Source organism: Neocloeon triangulifer, unplaced genomic scaffold (genome assembly GCF_031216515.1).
Source record: "Neocloeon triangulifer isolate White Clay Creek 2 clone unplaced genomic scaffold, ASM3121651v1 ptg000004l, whole genome shotgun sequence".
Taxonomy (NCBI): Eukaryota; Metazoa; Arthropoda; class Insecta; order Ephemeroptera; family Baetidae; genus Neocloeon; species Neocloeon triangulifer.
In genome coordinates, this window is record NW_026775547.1 from 4,911,415 (window position 1) to 4,931,305 (window position 19,891).

General features: G+C 34.3%; 1 protein-coding gene across 3 annotated transcripts in view; it reads right to left on the reverse strand.

Annotated features, from left to right (window-relative positions):
- LOC132193354 (hemicentin-1) overlaps positions 1 to 19,891 on the reverse strand; it is a 186,111-nt gene that overhangs the window by 18,673 nt on the left and 147,547 nt on the right. For all 3 annotated transcript variants that reach the window (XM_059613974.1, XM_059613971.1, XM_059613972.1), the window contains exons 4-9: positions 14,341 to 14,451; positions 11,780 to 11,983; positions 11,442 to 11,593; positions 10,545 to 10,689; positions 6,566 to 6,696; positions 126 to 285 (exon numbers count right to left, since the gene is read on the reverse strand). In XM_059613974.1, coding sequence (XP_059469957.1) covers positions 126 to 285; positions 6,566 to 6,696; positions 10,545 to 10,689; positions 11,442 to 11,593; positions 11,780 to 11,983; positions 14,341 to 14,451 — 903 coding nt within the window. The remainder of the gene's footprint in view (positions 1 to 125; positions 286 to 6,565; positions 6,697 to 10,544; positions 10,690 to 11,441; positions 11,594 to 11,779; positions 11,984 to 14,340; positions 14,452 to 19,891) is intronic.

Consider the following 19,891-nt stretch of genomic DNA (forward strand, 5'->3'; position numbering starts at 1 on the left):
CATTTTTTTATCGCACACACGTTTTTAAACGAGTGGAAATTAATACGAGCGTTCTCATGCTAGACACAAAATTTTACTGCGGTGGAGCAGAAATTAAAGGAACGGAGGAGGAATTCGCTACTTACACATTATCCGCAGCTCCACGGGATTACTGTTGCCTTTGCCCTCTGCATTGGTGGCCATGCACGTGTAGTAGCCTGCGTTGAAGCGCGTGACCCCTTGCAGGACGAGGCTGTTGTCGCTGATAATCACGCCAGCGCTCACGTTCTGCACAATCTCACGATTCTGCAAAAGGAAGATTCAAGACATGTTCATTTTCAGGAGAAATTATCTTAAAGATATTCTGTAAAATATTAACAATATATCAAATTCATTGGTGGAAATTACATTTAATAATTATAAATCTAAAATTTTTTTTTGTAGAATATTTTTTGAATTTTTGCATGTATTTCCCATTAGACTGGTGCAGACTGGTGATGATAAAAGTATCCTTCATCTTAGTCTCCAATACTAAATAAATTATATATTGCAAAGTTTCAAAGGTACTTTTTTTGGCCAGTCAGTTTTTAAAATCCCATGGAAATCTGATGGAAATGAAATGAAATTAAGAAATCTTCATTTTCGCTACAAAATAAGACAGAATTTTTAAAAATATTCGCTTTTAATCAAAAGTCCATAAGTTTCATTTTTTAACTCGTATAATTGAAATCAATATTCGCTCAGGTTCTACCCCAGAACAATTATAAAAAATATCCCTCACTCATTTTTATTTGGAGATATCAAATTTTTTCCAAGTAATCAGGAATTTTTAACTCCAAACTTGCATAAAAGTCCGTCAAATACAATTTTATTTCTCTTATAATACAAATTTAATCACAGGGCAAAATTTTAAGAATAGAAATAATCAAATTAATTTAATTTATTTAACTGCTATTTACATGGAAAAAATTGAGAAGTTTATGTCTTACATTATTAAATCTCTCCTGCCTTAGAAAAAAAACTGTAGCTTATTGCTTGTTTAATTAATTTTGTGCAGAATTCCAGAATTATTCAAAACATGCATACTTGATTCCAGCATCTGCATACCCATAAAGTTTCAACATATTCAGTCGCATTCGGCTTGTATATTTGTGATAATAACTGATATTCAGATTATGTCATCCAGAGATAATTTTCAAATCCCACTGGAACATTGCAATCCGATAGCCACAGCGTGTCTCTACGAGACAAGTACTTACATAGTTAACTAACTATTCTTGACCCAAAAGCAGCTAGCGTGCGCATGTCTTGCTTGATTGAGACAAACTTGTAAATTTAATAACAAAAGTTTGGCATTCGGGGGCGCCACCGCAGCCGGTGCTGCCGAGATTAATACCGAGACGAGAGCAGGAATTCCGTCACTCAAGAAGCTAAATGCCTCTCAACGAGGCAGTCGAGAGTGGAGTGGGGAATTCGCATCATAATTACAACAGACGTAAGGAGCTTGACTAGGCAATTTGTTTGTCACTGCGGTCGGGCAGGTTGCCTACCACACTCGGGTTGGGTGAGCCCTTGAGTGCATTTCAGCGGATCTTCTTCGGCTTGACTTTTGCCGCCCCCGGGGGCCTCTGTCTCGCCCCCACTTTCTTTGAGAGGGAAAGAGACACGCTCCAGTGATCCATTGTTTCTGTCTCGCCAAGTATTTCAATAAGCCGCTGACCGCCTCTCGCCGCAGGTCCTTTGTCTAAATGAGAGCCGAGGGAAGAAGCGACGTGTTAAAATTGACCCGCATTTTTCTTTTATTCCGATGGCATGGAAGAATTTCGAGCAATGCTGAAAAGAATAAATAATTTTTGCTCGACCTTAATAAAAAATATTGCGGAAATATATGAATCGGTACAAAAAGAATTTTTTTTATTTTTACATTTTCTTATTCAATTGAATTATGACCATGAATCTTTTAAAATTGCGTCATTTTATACGAAACAAGTGATAATATAAACAAACGACTTGATTTTATTTTCTTAAAGGCATTTGATATCTGATTGTAAAAAGAAGAAGAAACAAGAACAATTTGCAATATTCGCTATTGAATGGAATGATTTAACTTGGATTTATTCAGAAAATCTGACTTTAAAAAGTCGCTTTTTATCAGGGAAGAACAGATTTTGTCATCAGTCAGGTAATTGTATACAGGCATGAAACATGGAATGTATAATTTTTTTTAAATATGTTTTTAATATTTCATTTTTTTTTAATTATCTGCTAATTTTATTATTTTAAGTGTTACATTTAATCAATTTTAAGTTTTAAGTGCTGTTGAACCTGCGCTTCATTCAAGTGCGAATGCCAAGTCCTAAATTTGAGGAACGAGCCCTTGAGCGTGAATGAAACTTTCTTGAGTAACATCCGGTTAAGTAAGCCATTTTTCACCCTCGCCCGCCTCCAGCTTCCGCAGAGAACGCGTTCTTGGCGGCCGGCCCGCCGGGCGAAAGTTGGGCCGCAGAGTGGCGAAGTTCAGCGCCACTTCCTTCGTTTAATTGTTGCAGACTGCTCGTTCTCGGTGGCGAAAATGAGCGAGCTAATTACGCCTAATGAATATTTAAACAACACAAAAGGCTGCGCGCTCCGAGCAAAGCAGCACCCAATATATTTTCATTACGTCAAATGTGGACGCGATATACACAGCACACGGCTTAAGTTGCACACATTTGCTATCATGGCGAAAGCGGTAGTTTAAAATTAAGATGAGGGCAAGAAATGTAGAAAAAATAAAATTCTCTTCAACCTGAATGGAGTGTTTTGAAAAATCGTTATTTTTTCTAGCTGAAATTGAAATTAAAGAAAATTTACAATACATTTTTCTTAAATAAACTCTCTTCTCATCAGAAAAAACTTTAAAATTGCTAAAAATGCAGGGCATTTTTTTTCTTTAATATTTTTATTAAATAGGTTGTATTGCAGTATTATTTTAACTTAATTGTATTATGAGTATTATGAATTTATTATGAAGGAAATAAGCGTTATTACTATAACAGAATATAAAAACAAATTCATTAGCTGTTTTATGTGAAATTGTTGTTTCAGAACGCGGAGCAACACGGCCAACACGGTGACAACAATTATCAACGGTAAGCGTCGTCGGTGCAGCGTCTAATGTGAATTTATTCGAGAGGGATTATTTCAAAATTGGCGAACCGCAGCCTGGCAGGAATTTCCTTCACGCGCGCATTACACTGTGTGTATCCTTTGTGCACCGCCACCGCACCGCACCGCCGCCACCAAACAACGCATCAGCGGCACTGCTCGCGCGCATTATAAACATATTAGCTTCGGAAGGAGAGCAGCAGATACCAAGCAGGGCGCACAACACACGCACCAAACACAATCGCGCGCGGCATTGAGGTGATTTATTAACGAGCGAGAGAAAGCGCAATTTAACCACACACCTGCTTAATTCGATATTAATTGATGGCATTTACTGCGGAAGGCTCAAAATTAATCGCAGCGGGCGTAGCTCCCGACAGAACACGAGTCACACAAATGCGGTGTTTATGTTTAAATTAATGTTGTTGTATGATTACTTAATAAGCAAATCATCTCTAACTAAGCCTGGAATTGTTATTAGAATTCAGACTTTAATTATTGATTATTATTGTATTTTAGACAACATCCATGTTTAAATAGTATAAAACTTTCTCAAACAGGAGGACCCTGATTTTGACAACTTGCTTTTATTATGATTCAAGTGCCACTTTCTTCAAAATAATTAATTTATTAATTTGAATTCTTATTAAATATGATGACGATGGAAAATTGCATGTTATTTGTAATTGTTAAACTTTTTATGTAAAATTCTCATCTTTTCTCTCTCCATTGCTTAAACTACTCCTCCATTGCTCTAATCGGCCCTAATTAAAATAAAAAAATCAAATCTGTCTGACCAATAATTTGATTTTGTTTAATTTTCCAAATTTAAAGATGGCAAAAATTAAACAATAGATTTAAAATATTACTATATATTTATATATAAATTATTGTTTTTTTTATAATGTGTAAATGTTATGCAAATTTATATAAACAATAATATAATAAATTAAATAATTTGTATGCTAATTTAATATATATTTTTTTTAGATTTAAAATTTTATTTCTTTTAATCATTTATTGTTATAAAATCTATAAAAATTGTTAATTAAATTAAATATGAATACAGAGTTCTCAAATCTGAGTTTGTATTTTGATGAAAATTAAATCCAGCATGAATCCGCAATGGTTCCATTTTGACATGATATGATAGAATTAAACGCTTAAATTTCTTTGAATCATCAATAAATTGCTCTATGCAAATTAAAAAAAAAAACGCTGTGAAAAAAAACTAATTCAGTACGAAAGAATAAAAAAGGAAATTCTCGTCACTGCATAGAAAATTTAACCCAACGATTTTTATCGCAACTGCCATTAGCTTATTAAAAGCGGTGACTGGGGTGCTTTGCAGGTACATTGGCGGGCGCGAATCGAAAATTCAAATGAGAGTCGCCGGCACACGCACCTTTTAACATCGCAATTAAGGAGATTGCGCGCGACCGCGTAATCTGCATGATTATTTTCTTTGCAGATTCTCGCTCGCTCGCTCGCTCGCTCGCGCCCGCCGCCGCCGCATTAACATATTCAAATTTGCCGCAGACAAACACAAAATTCGGTCTGCCGAGGTTTCTGCGCTGAGCTTTTACGGCGCAGCTGGGCCGCTGCGTGGGACGAGTTCGCACACATGTGTGTATGACCGTGGCAGCACCTCGCCCGCTCATTGTGCTTCCTCTCTCCTGAAATATGCAAATCAGCCGCGCGTGTCTCTTGGGAAAGTTTGATAGGCCCGAGACCCTTCCTTTTCGCTCCTCAGTCAGCGTTTTCGCTCCCGGCGAAAAAAGACGAACCGGCCCCGCTTTTTCCAGATAAAAAGCGGCCCGACCGCCACTCGCTCGGCCGACCCACAACTCTTTGTTTGAGGTTGCACCCCCCTGAAGCTTCCTCTTGTTTGCGTTGTGCGCTCTTATCAAAGCACAAGTTTCATGCCGAAATTGGAAATAGCCTAAAGAGCTCCCATTAAATTTGGGTACACGTTCAGCCCAAAATGGCTGTTTAGAAGCAAAGTTTAAGTCAATTTGAAGATACAAATATTAATAAAAATTAATTATTATTTAACTTAAGGAAAAGAGAACTTATCTTGATTTATATTTGATAAAAAAATTAGCTTGAACTTAAAAAAAAAAAAAATAAATATTAATACACAAAACCATAGGTCATCATGAAGAGGTACCTCAGTCATTTGAGATGAAGATAAGTTAGAATTAAATACAAGTTCATTTGGTAAGATTCAGTATAAAAAATATTACTAAATATTCAACAAAAATATTTCTAAAAGTTGTATATTTGCATAAGGACTCAGTAACATTAACTTTTATTTGCTCAGTCATGATGAGCATTTCAGCTCTGATGTATAAAAATATACCATAGCATCTACTTTGTTTATAAAATAAAAGTAAGATGCTTTTAAAAACTTTTATTTGTGAGAAAATCAATATTACTAAATATTAAATTTTAACAATTACAAAAAAAAAAAAAAAATATATATATATAGTAAAAATCATTTTTTATTTATGAGTAAATAGCAGTTTTATTATATAATCTAGACTTATAACTATGTGTAATAAAAATTTTTGATTTATCAATGCTAATTATTTAATTTTCCTGCACCTCTTTTTATAATCAAATAATTAATTTGTTTTTACCTGAAATTTTATAACAATTAAAATACCTAAAAAAATTTAGAAAACTTCAATTGGCCAGGAATCGTGTAGTGTCTTTCATTTTACACCTAGACTGGAATTAAAATCTGCTATAGTTTCCCCACATATCTAAAATTAAGAAATGTGTGGTCTCAATTAAACTAAATATTCTCACAAAAGTTGTTAACTTTTCATTATGAATTCCCTTGAAAGAAGTAAAAAGCCAATTGATTGATTACTAGTGAGAGAATGGGTGGCATCCAATTTAAAGAAAATTTTTCGTTTTTTTTATGCACAATAAAAAAATCAATTTTCTTTTCAGATAATTGCGCGTTTAGCCTTCCTCTGCTATCCAAAAAGAAAATAAAAAATTATAAAATAAACAGAGCTTGCCGAACTATCAGTGCTTGGAAAAAAGGCTCTTCTTTCTCATTGGCAATCGAGTTTGCTCGCGATTCGCGAGGCTGCTGATGAAGATTAAAAGCAAAATGAAGAAGCAGCTCGTCGTCCTCGCGCGCGCGAGGCTTTTTAATAACTGCAAAAGCGGCTTTTACATCATTAACGAGACGAGGGTTTGAATGAATAGCAGCGCGAGTTGGCTGACGAAGGCAGGGGGCGGGTGGGGGCGGCCACGTTATAGAAACCTGCTCGATTTTCTTTTGAGAAAACGCCGCGGAAAATTAAACCGAAATTGCTTTCATATCGCCGGGCGAAATTAGAGAAATAATGAAAACTCTGGCTGCTCGCGAGCGAACGAGCTACTAATGAATTATTAATGAATGCGCTCAGCCAGCACTTACGTTATGGAACCAGGTCTTCTTGTAGATCTTCGGGTTGGCCTTGATGTGGCACTCGAAGTAGACGTCGTCGCCCTCCTTGATGTCGTCCGCGTTCAGCGTGCTGCCCATTTTCAGCGTGATCAACGGTGCATCTGTAAACAAGAGGAAATTTTTCAGTATCGAGAAAGCCTTAATTACAAAGAGACCAGGTTCATTTGTCGAGGTAGTGCAAAACCCATGTCGAAGGGGAAAGTTGAAAAATTTCCCTCCGCAACGGAAAATAATCATGTATAAATTTATTGGTGTAAATAAACAAATTTAAATTTTCACACCTTATCAGTATTCAGATAAATAATGGCCAAATTAATAAAATAATAATAAAGTACAGAGAAATCCATTAATTATTATTAAGGTTTTAGTCTGACCCAGTCTGACCTAAACAAAGAGTCTCTCTTTCATGGAAATCACTTTTATTTGAGTGAATAAAAGCTACTTTAACTACCTCATATAATTAAATTACTTTCATCTGTTATCACTTTTTTTAATGCAAAATTTTACCATCAATGACAAATTTTTTATTTTATTTAATTTTCAGAATTTATGCTTGACAATTATAGCTTATAAAAATTTGTGTGTGACCATTTTTTGATTTGACGATTTATCAATTGATGAGTTCAAAATTGTTGGTTTATTTTCAGTTAATTTCTTGATGAAATAGTTAAAAACGTCTTAAATTTCATGAGTGAAGTGGTTTGAAAAAAATTAAACATAAGGAAAAAAGATCAGATTTAGTCCATCTTTGATATTTTGTAAAATTATCAGAAACTGTGATTTTTTTGTTGTTACAAAAATATATGTACGAATTTCTGCAATGTTGTCTGCTTTGTTTAATCGCATTTAAATATATAATATAAACTTATAAAGTTAATTTAGGGCGAAATGGTCGATTATGGTAGATTTCGAGCAGGCGTCAATAAACTCAATCTGATGATAAGACATCTTTAGAACTCTTATTACTAAATAAATAGCTTAAAATTATATTTGTAATTTTTCTTTTTAATATTCAAATTGATCCATTTTTTTTTAATACTTAATCTGGCAATTACTTTAGAAGTTTACAGTTTTATGCAAATTTTGATTTTTTTTTTAAATAATTCATATTTCCAAGCAAGGAAGATGCAAAAAAATGTGCGATATGCTAACAAGCTTTAATGTCACTTAGGATCTATCTTGGTGAAGTTTGTTTTCATCTGTGGAATAAGTGTCAGCTTTTAATCCTCTCATTATATCTTAAACAAACGCGTGTGCAGCTGTAAAGAGGCGAGCGAGTGCAGCCACCAAATGACCCACTTTATTCCGCATGCAAGCCAAGCCGAGGGTTTTATTCTTCTTGCCCGGTTGCGATGGTGACCAGCTTAGAACTAATTATTGCACCGCTGCTGGCACGAAAAAAAGAGCGAGTATACTAATTAAAAATAATGACGACTGCTGGCGACGACTTTTCCGTCCCAGAAAAGAAAAAAGCCATCCCTCTCTCTAGCGAGTGCATTTGACCGTCGCGCTCATTTCCAGCGGTGCTCTCTCGTCTCGCCTCCTTTTCATTCATTGCAAAGCTTGCACGCAAGTCACACCAAAGGATTAGTTCAGACTCTGGGGTTAACTAATGCCCCTCTCCTTTTCCAGCGCGATATTGACCTCGGGCTGTTTTTCCTTTGACGCGGGCCTGCATTAATGGGATTACGGGAAAAACACTTTGCAGCGACTTTCTTTGAGTTGCGACTCGCTCGTCAAAGAAAGGTTGAAATTTTGATCAAGATAGAGTTTCTGCAAAGTATGAGAGGTGCTCAGGAAATTCTTGCTAAACTCATTCAGGCATACTTTGCGGGATTCAAACAGTGAGAGGGATTAAAATGCAAAACATAAAGGTTAGACAGAGTGCTTGGAACTTATGTAATTTTCAACCCAAACTATTCTACGACGAAGAAGTCTTGACAATCAAAACGTTCGTGGATTTGAAAACAACTTGTTGTCAAAGACAAAACGGTTCTGATGTTTTGTTTATAGCATGCAAATGTACCGAAAAAAAAAGACAATTAATTAAAGAAGATGATGATTTTTGAGGCTTCAATGTTAGACTGAAGTTGAGAAAGTATTTTAAAGAAAAAGATATTCAAAAGGTTCACTTTTAACGCTTTTTCGATTGTTAGGATTATAAATTATTTTCATTTAATTTCAAAAAATAAATAAAATTAGATTAGATATTAGATCGTTTTTTTTTTTAGTTTGTAATAAAATTTGTAACTAATATTGCCAGTAGTAAAAATTCAGCAAAAGAAATTTAAAAAATAATTTATAATGTTGAAATTTTTAATTTTTTTCCCTGTGAAAGTCCAAAATACTTGTGGTCAAAAAATAACACGATTATGCTATAATCCAGAAAACATTTGCAATTTTTAAACATATTAAAAAAAAATCCTTTTCCAACGGTCCTATTTAAAATGAACATTTAGATTTTATTCAATCATCTTATCATTGCCTTTGAAGATAAACAACAAATGTGGTAAATAAAAGAGCGCTGGCATTGATTTTGGAAAACCGAAACTGTGCATTATGTGTCGCATGAGCAGACTAGCATGATGTGAGTGCGCTTATCGCGACCTGGGGCTGCGGAGCTGCTCGAGTGGCGATGCGTGATCTTTTCTGCGCTCTCGCTTCACCAGGCGACAAAGCAGGGGACGAGCGACTCAGCAACCCCTTCAGGGCGGGTATGTATTCGTGCCAAACACTCTGCGAGATGAGTGTTTGTTTGCCCTGCTGCCGATGTGCTTTTAACACTCAAAAATGCTCGTCTACATAGAAGCTCACCCATAGACGTTGTAACTGACGCAAATTTATTCAAAAATTAAATATTCAAGTTGCTGATAAAATCTTAATGACTGATAAAACTAGACTAGACTGTTCTAAAAACCAATTTAATATGATAATTAAGAATAAAATATATTGACTACATTTTAAAATTTTGTGCTTGTCTATGAAAAGAGAAAAATAATTTTTGGCAAATTATTACTTAAAAATAGTTTAAAAAATCAACTAAATCATTGGTAACCAAGTAAATAATTTGTAAAACCTGAGAACATGGCCGAAGTGAAGCAAATTAAAAAAATCCACTTTAATTGCGTATTGATAGCTAATATTTGTAATTAAAACATAATGCATTGCTCATTAAACTTAAATTTTCGACAATTTTAAATGAAATTACCAACTAAAAATAATGCAAAAATTTTTTGAACGATTTTTTTTTGTGAAATTGCCAATTGCATCAACGAAAAAGTGAGTTGTGTTGAGATGGAGATCGATATAAGCCTTGGGGCGCCGCACGAATTGATCAGCAGGTGGGAGACGTGGCAAAAAAAGGGCCACTCTGTTTCGTGTTTTCACAAGATATTGGATGCGAGAGGCTTGAATGTTGTATGCGATGAACATAGAAAAGCTTTATTGCGTATCACAAATTGAACTTTTCCGCGCGTGTACCCGATTGTCGTCGGTGGAAAAATTGGAGATTGAATGGATTTTTTTTAAGACTAAAGCAAATATAATCATTGTAAATCCCAAACGCGATTTTTCGACATTTATTTCAAGAAATGGAATGGGTTTTTTAAACTGAATAGTATAATAGCTTTCAATTGAAGGACAAGACTGAGAGATAATTTGAAATATTTATTGTTAAAAAAATATAATTTGCAACTATTCTGTGCTTTTAGCGATTATTTTATTACCGGAATAATTTATTAAAAACAGTATTTAACCATTTTTAGTCTTGTCTTGTGAACTTTAAAAGCGATTTTGCTTGATGCTTCAAAATATTTGTTTGGCAAATGACTGATCTTTCAACAAGGGTCATGCACTTTTCACGGTTCCTTATAAACCGTGGAATTGCGAGCAGATCGAGCACCGCAGGCAGGAACCGCAACAGTGCCGCAGGCTGAAATGTGATACTCACAGTGCACGTCAAGTCTCCACTTGTCTTCGAGGGCGGACTCGGGGATCGAGGGATTTTCAGCGCGGCACGTCAGGTATTTGCCGTCGTCATCGATACCGGGGACGAACGTCAGGATGCTAATGGTGTGGTTGCCGTCTTCAGCGAACTGTGACAAACGGGGACGCACTCGGATTACTTGCACGTTCATAACAAGCCACTGCGGTTATTGACACATTTCTCAATTCATCCCAACGCATCAGTTTTGAGTTTTGACTTACGCATGCAATTTCTATAACAATTATATTATATCATTGAATTGAAATTGAGCTTCAAGTCTACCTTACATACCAATATTATAAATTAATTATATATTTTATTTAAAAATTTTCAATAATTTGAATGATAAAGTCTTTGGTTTTGTATAATTAACAATATAAAAATTTATAATTCAAAACAATTTTATATTAAATTGAAAATTTTTATTCATTTTACGAAAGTTTCAATTAATTTTGCCTTCTCAATATATGATGTCACATTAAAATGTATTGAATTTAATTTAATTTAAGACTCGGATGGACCTCCACAAATCTGAATTAGCAATATAAACATTCATTCTAGGTGTGGATCATGCTTTATATAAATTATTTGATATTAAATTTAATAAAAATATATTTATCTACAAATATAATGTATTGTAATATTAGTAAGAGTTTTCTTAAATGAAGAAATACATTTAAAAAAAAATATAATTAATCTTTGTAAACCTCATTTGAAATTTGATAAAATGAATAATTTATATTTTTTATTATTAAATTTTCACCAGATTTAAACATTCTTAAGCGTTAATGAAATGAAAGTAATTTATCTTTGTACTTAATTAACACAACATGCAATTAAATTGATAAGAAAAAAACTTACATTTTTGGTGATACGCTTGATCTGCCTGCTCCCCTTCCACCAAGTAATGACGGCCTCAGGTCGCGACCCTGACGCTTTGCACTCCACCTCGTACCTTTTGTCAGCAGAAACGTGCTTTTCTTTGGTCACAATATTGACTGCAATTGGTTTCACTGTAACATAACAGTTTATTATTGAATAAAAAAGCAAATACTTATTAATAAAGTACAAAATATATCACTCAAAGCAGTTTTCATGGGGGAAAAACCATAATAGAGAATTATTTTTTCCCCAAGTTTGAAAACCTTTTTAAAATTTCCAACAAAATTAGAGTTTATTATAGAGGGATAAAAACTCACAATTGATGTCAAGCACGACCGCCTTCATTGCCGGTTCATTCAAATTTGTGTTGCTGGCGAGGCAAATCAGTCTTGAATTGAGATGCTGGCGGCCGATGTTTGGAAAGACGAGCCTGTTGACGGTGACGTCTCCTGGCTTGTACTCGTAAGAATCATCGATGAGCGTGTTTTCAAGAAACCACTTTAATTCTGGCTTTGGCCGACCTGAAATTAATCAATAAAAAAATCATTAATTTTCCTTTAAAAATTTATCTAATGTGAAATTTCTAAAAAAAAATGGGGTCTCGTTTCCATTTCGGAAATTTCCAATAGTTCGCAGATTTTAAGAAATATTAAAAACTGCAAGAATTAGAACATTTTTATATTTTTAGTAGCTCCTCTTGAAACGATTAAATGAAGAGCTTGGTGATTTATTAATTAAATTTCCTCTAAATGCGCACATATGCAAAACCTCTAATTTATTTCCGTTTTATACCCCGTTGCAAATACGAAAGAAAACACGCAGAGTCTATTAAGACCTGCTTCTCTCAACTTTCCTCGTTGGACAAATTTAATATCCTGACATCTGAGGATGTTTGCTCGCCCCGAGGAGTTTGGTGAAGTTGGATGTGGGAGGATTGTGTGTCTCTTATTTTCTAGAATATGATGGCGAAACTAGACTTGCGTGCAACTTGGCAAGGTCAAATGTTTGCAAATCTTCAAAGACGAAGAAGCATTTAGCCTGGGGCTATTGCTTCTAGAGTAGCAAACATTTCGAGAGAGATCAACATTGGGATTGGTTCAAGCCTTTGAATGAAATCCAGGAAATCAGATAAACATATCAACCGAATTTCCAATCAAATTCGTGTAGAATAAACAAACATGTCAATATTTATATGCAAACTTTAAATATTTGAAAATAAATTTGAAAACAAATCTGTTCATTGATTTTCAATTTAAAAAATTCCATTTATTTAAAAATCGTTAATTGAATATTTTCTGTATTGGTTCATAAAATATAACAATGCGTTTTGCGTTTTTCCTTTGTGCCATAAATTGTCGAGACGAGGTAGGAATTGAGTGGAAAACAGACGTCCTCGGCGCACATTACTCGGCCTCCTAAATCTTTTGCTTGAGCAGCCCAGGGGCTTTGCAGAGAAAGAGAAAAGTCTATTTTCCACGTAAATTACATTAAGGTGCCCGCGGCTCACTTCACTGTGGCGTTCCCGATCGCAGGGGACTCCATTTACTGGCACTCTTTTGCAACTACATACATTCGCTACTGGCAATGCCTCTTGTTTATTTATGTGTGTTCTGGTGCGCCAATAGTAAAGCATCACGCTTTTTTCCGTTCTCTTGGCACACGAACCGAGCCGGGTTTATGATTCGAAAACGCTTTTTGCTGCTGGCGTCACGCCATAAATCGTTCAATTAAATTTAACAGGAAAAACGAAAGTAATTTTCAAAGAGCTTTTACATTTTGGGATAAAAAATTGCTATTGACTGCGTTAAACGATTTGAATATTAATTTTGTTGTCAATTCAATCAGGCTAGGAGCCAATTAGGCCAATTAGAATGAATTTAATAATTATGAGACCAAAACTTCTTTGAATGAAAATAAAATTAGCTAAAATATTTGGATTCGCCATAAAATTCATTCTGTTAGTGAGCTTTCAAATTGTGGCTCTCTGTTTTAAATTAATTGAGAAAAAACATCCATTTATTCATTTTATTTTTTCAAGTACAATGAGGAGAATGATGATTTTTGTGATTTTTGCTTTCAATAAGACTTCTTTGCATTATTGAAGTTTCTAATAATTTCTATTGCATTGTAATATTGTGAAATTTTAGTATAAATAGCAAGAATTTAATTCATTTAATCGTCGAAATGTTAAATTTAGAAAATTTTAACATAAAATTTAACTTGTGACTTAATAAATTAATAGAAATGGAAAAACATTTTTAATAATTTTTAAATATCTAATTGAAATTTTAGCATTTTATAAATTTATTAAATAGAATTGATTTTATTCATTTTTTTATTTAGTCTATTAAATTTAAATATTATTTTTATTTCCAATTTGATAAATTAATTTATCTAACAGCAACTAAAGCTGAGTAGCCAAATAAAAATTTATACTTTCTCTCATCTTTGTTAGATTTTTAAATTTTCAATCTTCATTCCATTTGGCAGGAACAATTAATTTATGAAATCCATAAAAAATATTATTTAATCTATAGGATGCTCAATAGCAAAGAATTGTAAGAATGTTTGCAATTTTCAATCTAAGAATCGCTTCATCTTTTCTTTTTCCTTTTACATAGGAATAAAATATGCATCTCTGAACGATGGAAAAGCTTTTTGCGGTGTCGATTCTTCTTTGGGCGAACAAAAAAACGAGGAGAGCGTGAGTCAAGAAGTGTGTGAAGGAGACTCCAAATACTATTTTGACACACAAATGGAGTGAAACAATGGGCCCTTGGATATGGAGCGCGACGACGTGCGATTTCATTTCTCCTCGAAATCGGTCTCAAGACGCGTCTGGAGTTGCAATTTGTGTACGACCTATAGCAAGACTTACCGCCAGACACTTCGCAAATAAGGTGGACGTCGCTGCCCTCGTTGTACGGTTCCAGGATCTTGGTCCGGTCACGTCTTTTCGCATCGAATATCACTGGTCTCTCGGGAGGCACTGCAACAAACAACAATAACGAATCGTAAGATGAGAACACTCGGGATGGAGAACCGATATAATAAAGTCGCCCCACTTTTCCCAGTTATAGACTCGTAAAAAAGGCGTTATGCTTCTCCAAGCAGTTTTTAACAAGGAGGGAACAAACACCCTTCATAAAACAGACTTGAATTGGCATTTACACGTGTGCATCATTATTTATGTTGCACGTACGTATCAAAACGCGACTCTTCTGGATATATTCAAAATAAGTAGATTGTAATTAATTTGAAATTGTTTTATCCTGCGGATGTTAATCAAAATTATTTGTAACTGAAAATATTCTTTTCTTATCCAATCAAAATTTTGAAATCTAGAATTATTGCAAGCATAATGGTAAAAAAATCAAGAAAAGTAATATCAATCGGTATATTCCAGTAAATAGTGTTTTGGCTTCAGAAGAAGCAGATTTATTCACAGAAAATTATAAATTTTTGTGAATAATATTTTGACGCTTTATTCTGCAAAGTTCCGCAATAAATTTGATTTAAAGTGAATTTTTTTTTCTTTTTCTGAAACAAAGTAAATCAGTTTATAAAAATCCGTATAATTAAAACCAAAACTAGATGGCTTTTGATCTGAAATATTAATTATGAAAGCCTGTTAAAAATCGTTTTGAAAGATTGTCTTTGTATCATTGTGCATATTTCCATATCTTGCATGCAGTTTCACATAAATTTTTAGCTGTGATTTAGTTAAAAAATAAAAATTTGCTATTAAAATTGAGAAATTCAAGGTAAAGTAAAAGTCCCCCTTGTCTCCTGCAACAGAATGCTTGGGAAGATAATAATAATAAGATTTTACTTTGAAAAACTTATTCTTTATCTTAAATATTCAAGACGGGAGCAATTCAAACGCCGCAACGACAATTATTTTCATTTTACCAACACATTCTTCCCTGTTCCCCCAGCACTTCTTGGAAAATCTTAAAGCCAGAAATACACGAGCATCCCCTTGTTCCTGCTTTTTCTCGCACGACGCTTATCTGCTTTTGGGAAGAATGCACTCTCAAGCCATCTTTTCGCTGCCTTATCTGCGCGAATTTATTTCGGTGCGCGGCGAATATTTCTCCAAAAAATAAATTCCGCCTCGAACGAACGCTCGCACACAAGGGAGATGCCCCTACTTATCGCTATGGTGTCTGCAAAGAAACGTGAGCGAGCGCTCGGCTGACAAGATTATTAAAAATCACCTAAGGCGTTCATTATACGCTCGCGCATCTTTGAGGCTCGGCAACAATTTAAAACGCTCGTGGCGCCTCGGGGAAATTTGGAAAATTTCATTCATGTAGTTTTTCGTATCGCACTCTATGTATAGGTATTTGAAAAGCAGGAGAGGGAATAGCTTGTTCACCGCACCCAATTGTGTGAAGAGGGTGAATTTTGTCAAAGAGGTAATCCGATTTGAGCTGCTTTCCTCCCCCGCGAAAAGAGACCGGCAAACTGCGAATTTCCGGCCAATTACTCTCCTTTTCCTAAATTTGCTTTAACCAACACAAAAGGTGCCTGTCATCCCTACTTATGAATCGAATTACAAAAGATAAAATGAAGCGTGTCATTAAATTTAATTAAAGTTGATTTTATTTGCAAAATGAAATACATTGCAATGATTTGTTGAGATAAAACACGACTAATTAATTTCAAAGGGGGTTCGTTAATTTTATTTATACATTTAAAGAAACAGTCCAAGATGCAAATTGTGACAATATAGTAATCGTTAAATTATTTTGAATTAAATTTTGTCAAAATTACAGCAATCATTAAAGGATTTGCCAATCATTGGGACATGAAATATTGCATAAAAATCAGCGTAAATAAAAACGCTGGAAAATACGTTAAACTAATTAATTAAATTTGCATCAATGAGCGTAACAAAATGGATTAAATCTGCAGCAATAAGGCCAATTAAGATGTTATGTAATGTATTGAAAGGAGGAGAAGAAATAAATAAATAAATTAATATTTGTATAAAATATCTTGATTCGCAAACAATGTTCTCAGAGACGCAATCTGTTTGAACATTTTTTTATTTTACGGCAGGCTGAAGCTATTTTGCGTATTACAAAGTAAAAGGGGTATGTCATAATGAAAAATTCCTCTAAAAAAACAGGAGCCGCGTCAGTTCGCAATAAAAAAGGGGAAAATACTTTTTCGCTAGTGAATTTCATCGCAATTCTCCGACAGGCACAATTTCGATATTAAATTTCCGAGTATTGATCAAAAAGCAATATTTCCTCTTTCGAACAAACATTGTATTCTGGATCTGCGCACCTCTCTCTTGCTGAATCAGCTGTTTCATAAACGAAATTAACATTGCTGCGCGGAAAACAGCAAGGGCGGCTCTTTTTCAACGGCATGTCAAGTCAAGGTGCGAAATCGCCTTTAATTTACGACCCAATTAAAATTACGGTGTGCGTCCGCATCTTTCTTTCTCTCTCTCCATCGCTATCTCATATTCCCGGCGGGGGCGCCGCGTCGGGAAAAAAATGCGGAAAATCTCGTCCGCGGGGAAAACTAATTTCGGCCATAGTGGGACATACATAATTCGGGTGTGTCATTAGAGGCGCTCCTCTCTCGTATCAGCGGCACTTACACCCCTAAAAGCTAAAAAGGCTTTTTTTGCTCTGGTAAAGTATCAGACTGGGGCCGCCGCGTAATATGATGTGAACAGGCGCGCCGCGCGAGGAACACCTTCATAAAATCAATTTTTTACTGCCGTTTGCGAAGGCACGCACAAGCCAGCGATAGACCGGCTCTCGCTCCTCTATAAAAGTTTATGCACTTCTCCGCTAGCGAGCCCTAAACGCCGGGAATCACGAGTTAATTTACACAGACGTCTGCTGGATTTTCTCCGGACGAGACTGCGCCGCTTTTTCGTTTCGGCGAAACGGCCGATTTCCTATTACGGAAAAGCTACATCTTGCGTTCGCAGCCACCCGTCTATCAAATTAAGCGCCTTTTGCCCAAATTGCAACGTGCTTCAGACTCTGTAAACAATTTCGCAGAACGATAATTTCGTCTGACGTTTGATTTACAAACAGTGGAGCTAATAAATTGATGAAAGCTCTGACATGCTGTAGCAATTGGCAAAACAAAAACTTTATATTTTTTATATGAGTTTTAAAAATTTTTTAATAAATATATAATTAATTAATTATATAATTTTATAACAATAAGTAAAAATACAATTTAAAATTTCATATTTTGAAAGTTTTTAAGTAATATTTATTAATTTGCTTTCATTTTAATTTTTTTTTTAATTTACTGCAAAGAATAACGTTGTAATAATCAGTTTTTAATATTATTATTATTTTGTTTTTTAAATTTACTTCTTAAAATAATTTATATATGAGACTTGGTATTGCGTCTATAGAATTAAATAAAGCGACAGTAATTTTCATAGCTGGTTGGCTCTCTGTGACAAAGAATCATACATAAATTTTTTGATAAAATTCAAAATTCAATAATGTCCCTCAAAGACAGATCAATTTGGAAATAATTTGTTACTTTGAAAATTATCACCTCAATTCATTTAAAAATTACCTTCATAAGGGATTTAGCAATTTGAAAAGCTTTGAATCAATTTGAATATTAATTTTTTAATGAACATCATGAAAATATGATTTTTTCATATAAATTTGAGAAAAATTTTTTTTTTCGTCCTTTGAATAATGTAATCCATTATAAGAAAGTCAAAAATGTGTTAATTTTTTTTAACGGAAACAAAATATTCTTCAATTTTATTATCATTTAAATTTGAAAGAAAATATTTAGTTAAAATATTATGCTTTTTATACTTTTGTCTTTAAAAAGCCAACGAATTTTGTATAAAAAAAATCGCACTTAAATTTTCCCTTTATGAAAAATTTCAATTTCCATCAAGTTTAAAGGTAGCTAATATAAATTATAGAATTGATTTATTATTTAATTATCCAATAAAACAAAACTAAACCTGCTTGATTCTGAACAGTCAAAAAAGCAACATTTTGCTAATGCCGATCACACAGCCGGGGCAAAGCCCTGAAGCAGATTCGTTGTTTGCCAGCGCAGGCCGTATTTGTTTAGGATTTAAGCAGACACGGCGTTAATCCCTCTTTATGATTAGCAGGGAGCGCGTTGTGAATCATTGAGCGCGACGGCGGCGGCGCTCGCGATCCTGAGCGGCATCTTAATGCCGGAAATTAACTCGAAACAATGCTTTTTACTGCGCTGTCGTCGTCTGACTGAGCTGCACATGACGGCGACAGAGCAACAACCAGACATCAAAACGGGCTCGAGTCGTCGGATGAATATTTAAATCAGGCAGCAGCAGCAGCTCGTCCTTTAATTTTGCAGCCACCCAGCTGGAACGCGCGACGAGCAGCTGCGTTAAATTTTCATTGCCAATTACGGCTCAAGCCGCGTGCCAAATGGGGTGGATATTTTCTCGTTTTCAGAAATTCCCAAGATTGATAGTGAAAAGGGGAAGTGAAAAACAGAAAGTTTTTTTACTTGTTTTGTTAAAAATTTTGACGGCAAAAAAATAAATTGGTGGAAATATTTCATTTTATTAAATTTAATTCATTAAACAAACTTGGAACTCGTGGAGAAGATTACGGATTGAAAAAAAGATTACTTTCTCAATGATTTTTTTTTTTTAATTTCGAGAGAATATTTTAATTTTCACTTGAAATTTATAAAGAAATTTCAGCTTTGAGGGATTTTAATAAAATGTGCTAATTTCAGTCCCACTAATGAAAAACCTTCATCGCCATGAAAAAAAAATTCTGAAAAGATTTTTCCACTACAAGTATATTAGTCATTTAAACTGGTGCAAATTGCTGCAAAACTAACTCGGTTAGATGTGAAAAAAATATCATGAGACTTATTTTCAACGCAGGTCGTTAGCATTGATACAGTTGGGCCATTTGTGCTCCTATTTGAAAACTGAGTTTCATGATGTTTTTATTTTTACAAAAGATTGCCCAGACGTTATATTTTTTCCCTCTTAAACGTTGCCCCTACTGAAAAACATCCTTATATAAAAGTACAGCCTATGTAAATGTGGTCATAAATGTTACTAATGAGGCCGAGTCGAACAAAGGTGGATGAAAAAAAATTGTGGAAAAGAGGGAAATGTAAGCAGCAAGATTAGTTACATACACGAGTGCATAACATGTTTTCTGGAAGATGTGGTGCTGAATGACGTGTTGGTCTCCTTTCAATGACACTAAAAAGCAGCTTCCAAGCTCGTGAGTTATTGAATAAAAAAAATTAGTTTCCATAATTTTTTTAAAAATTACTAAAATTTTGCTAGTTTCATTTGAAAAATGTCACATTAATATTTAAAACATCTTTTCTTTGGTTCAGTTCATTTTGCTAAATTAAAATTAGAATCTAATTCATATCTTTTCATAATTTTT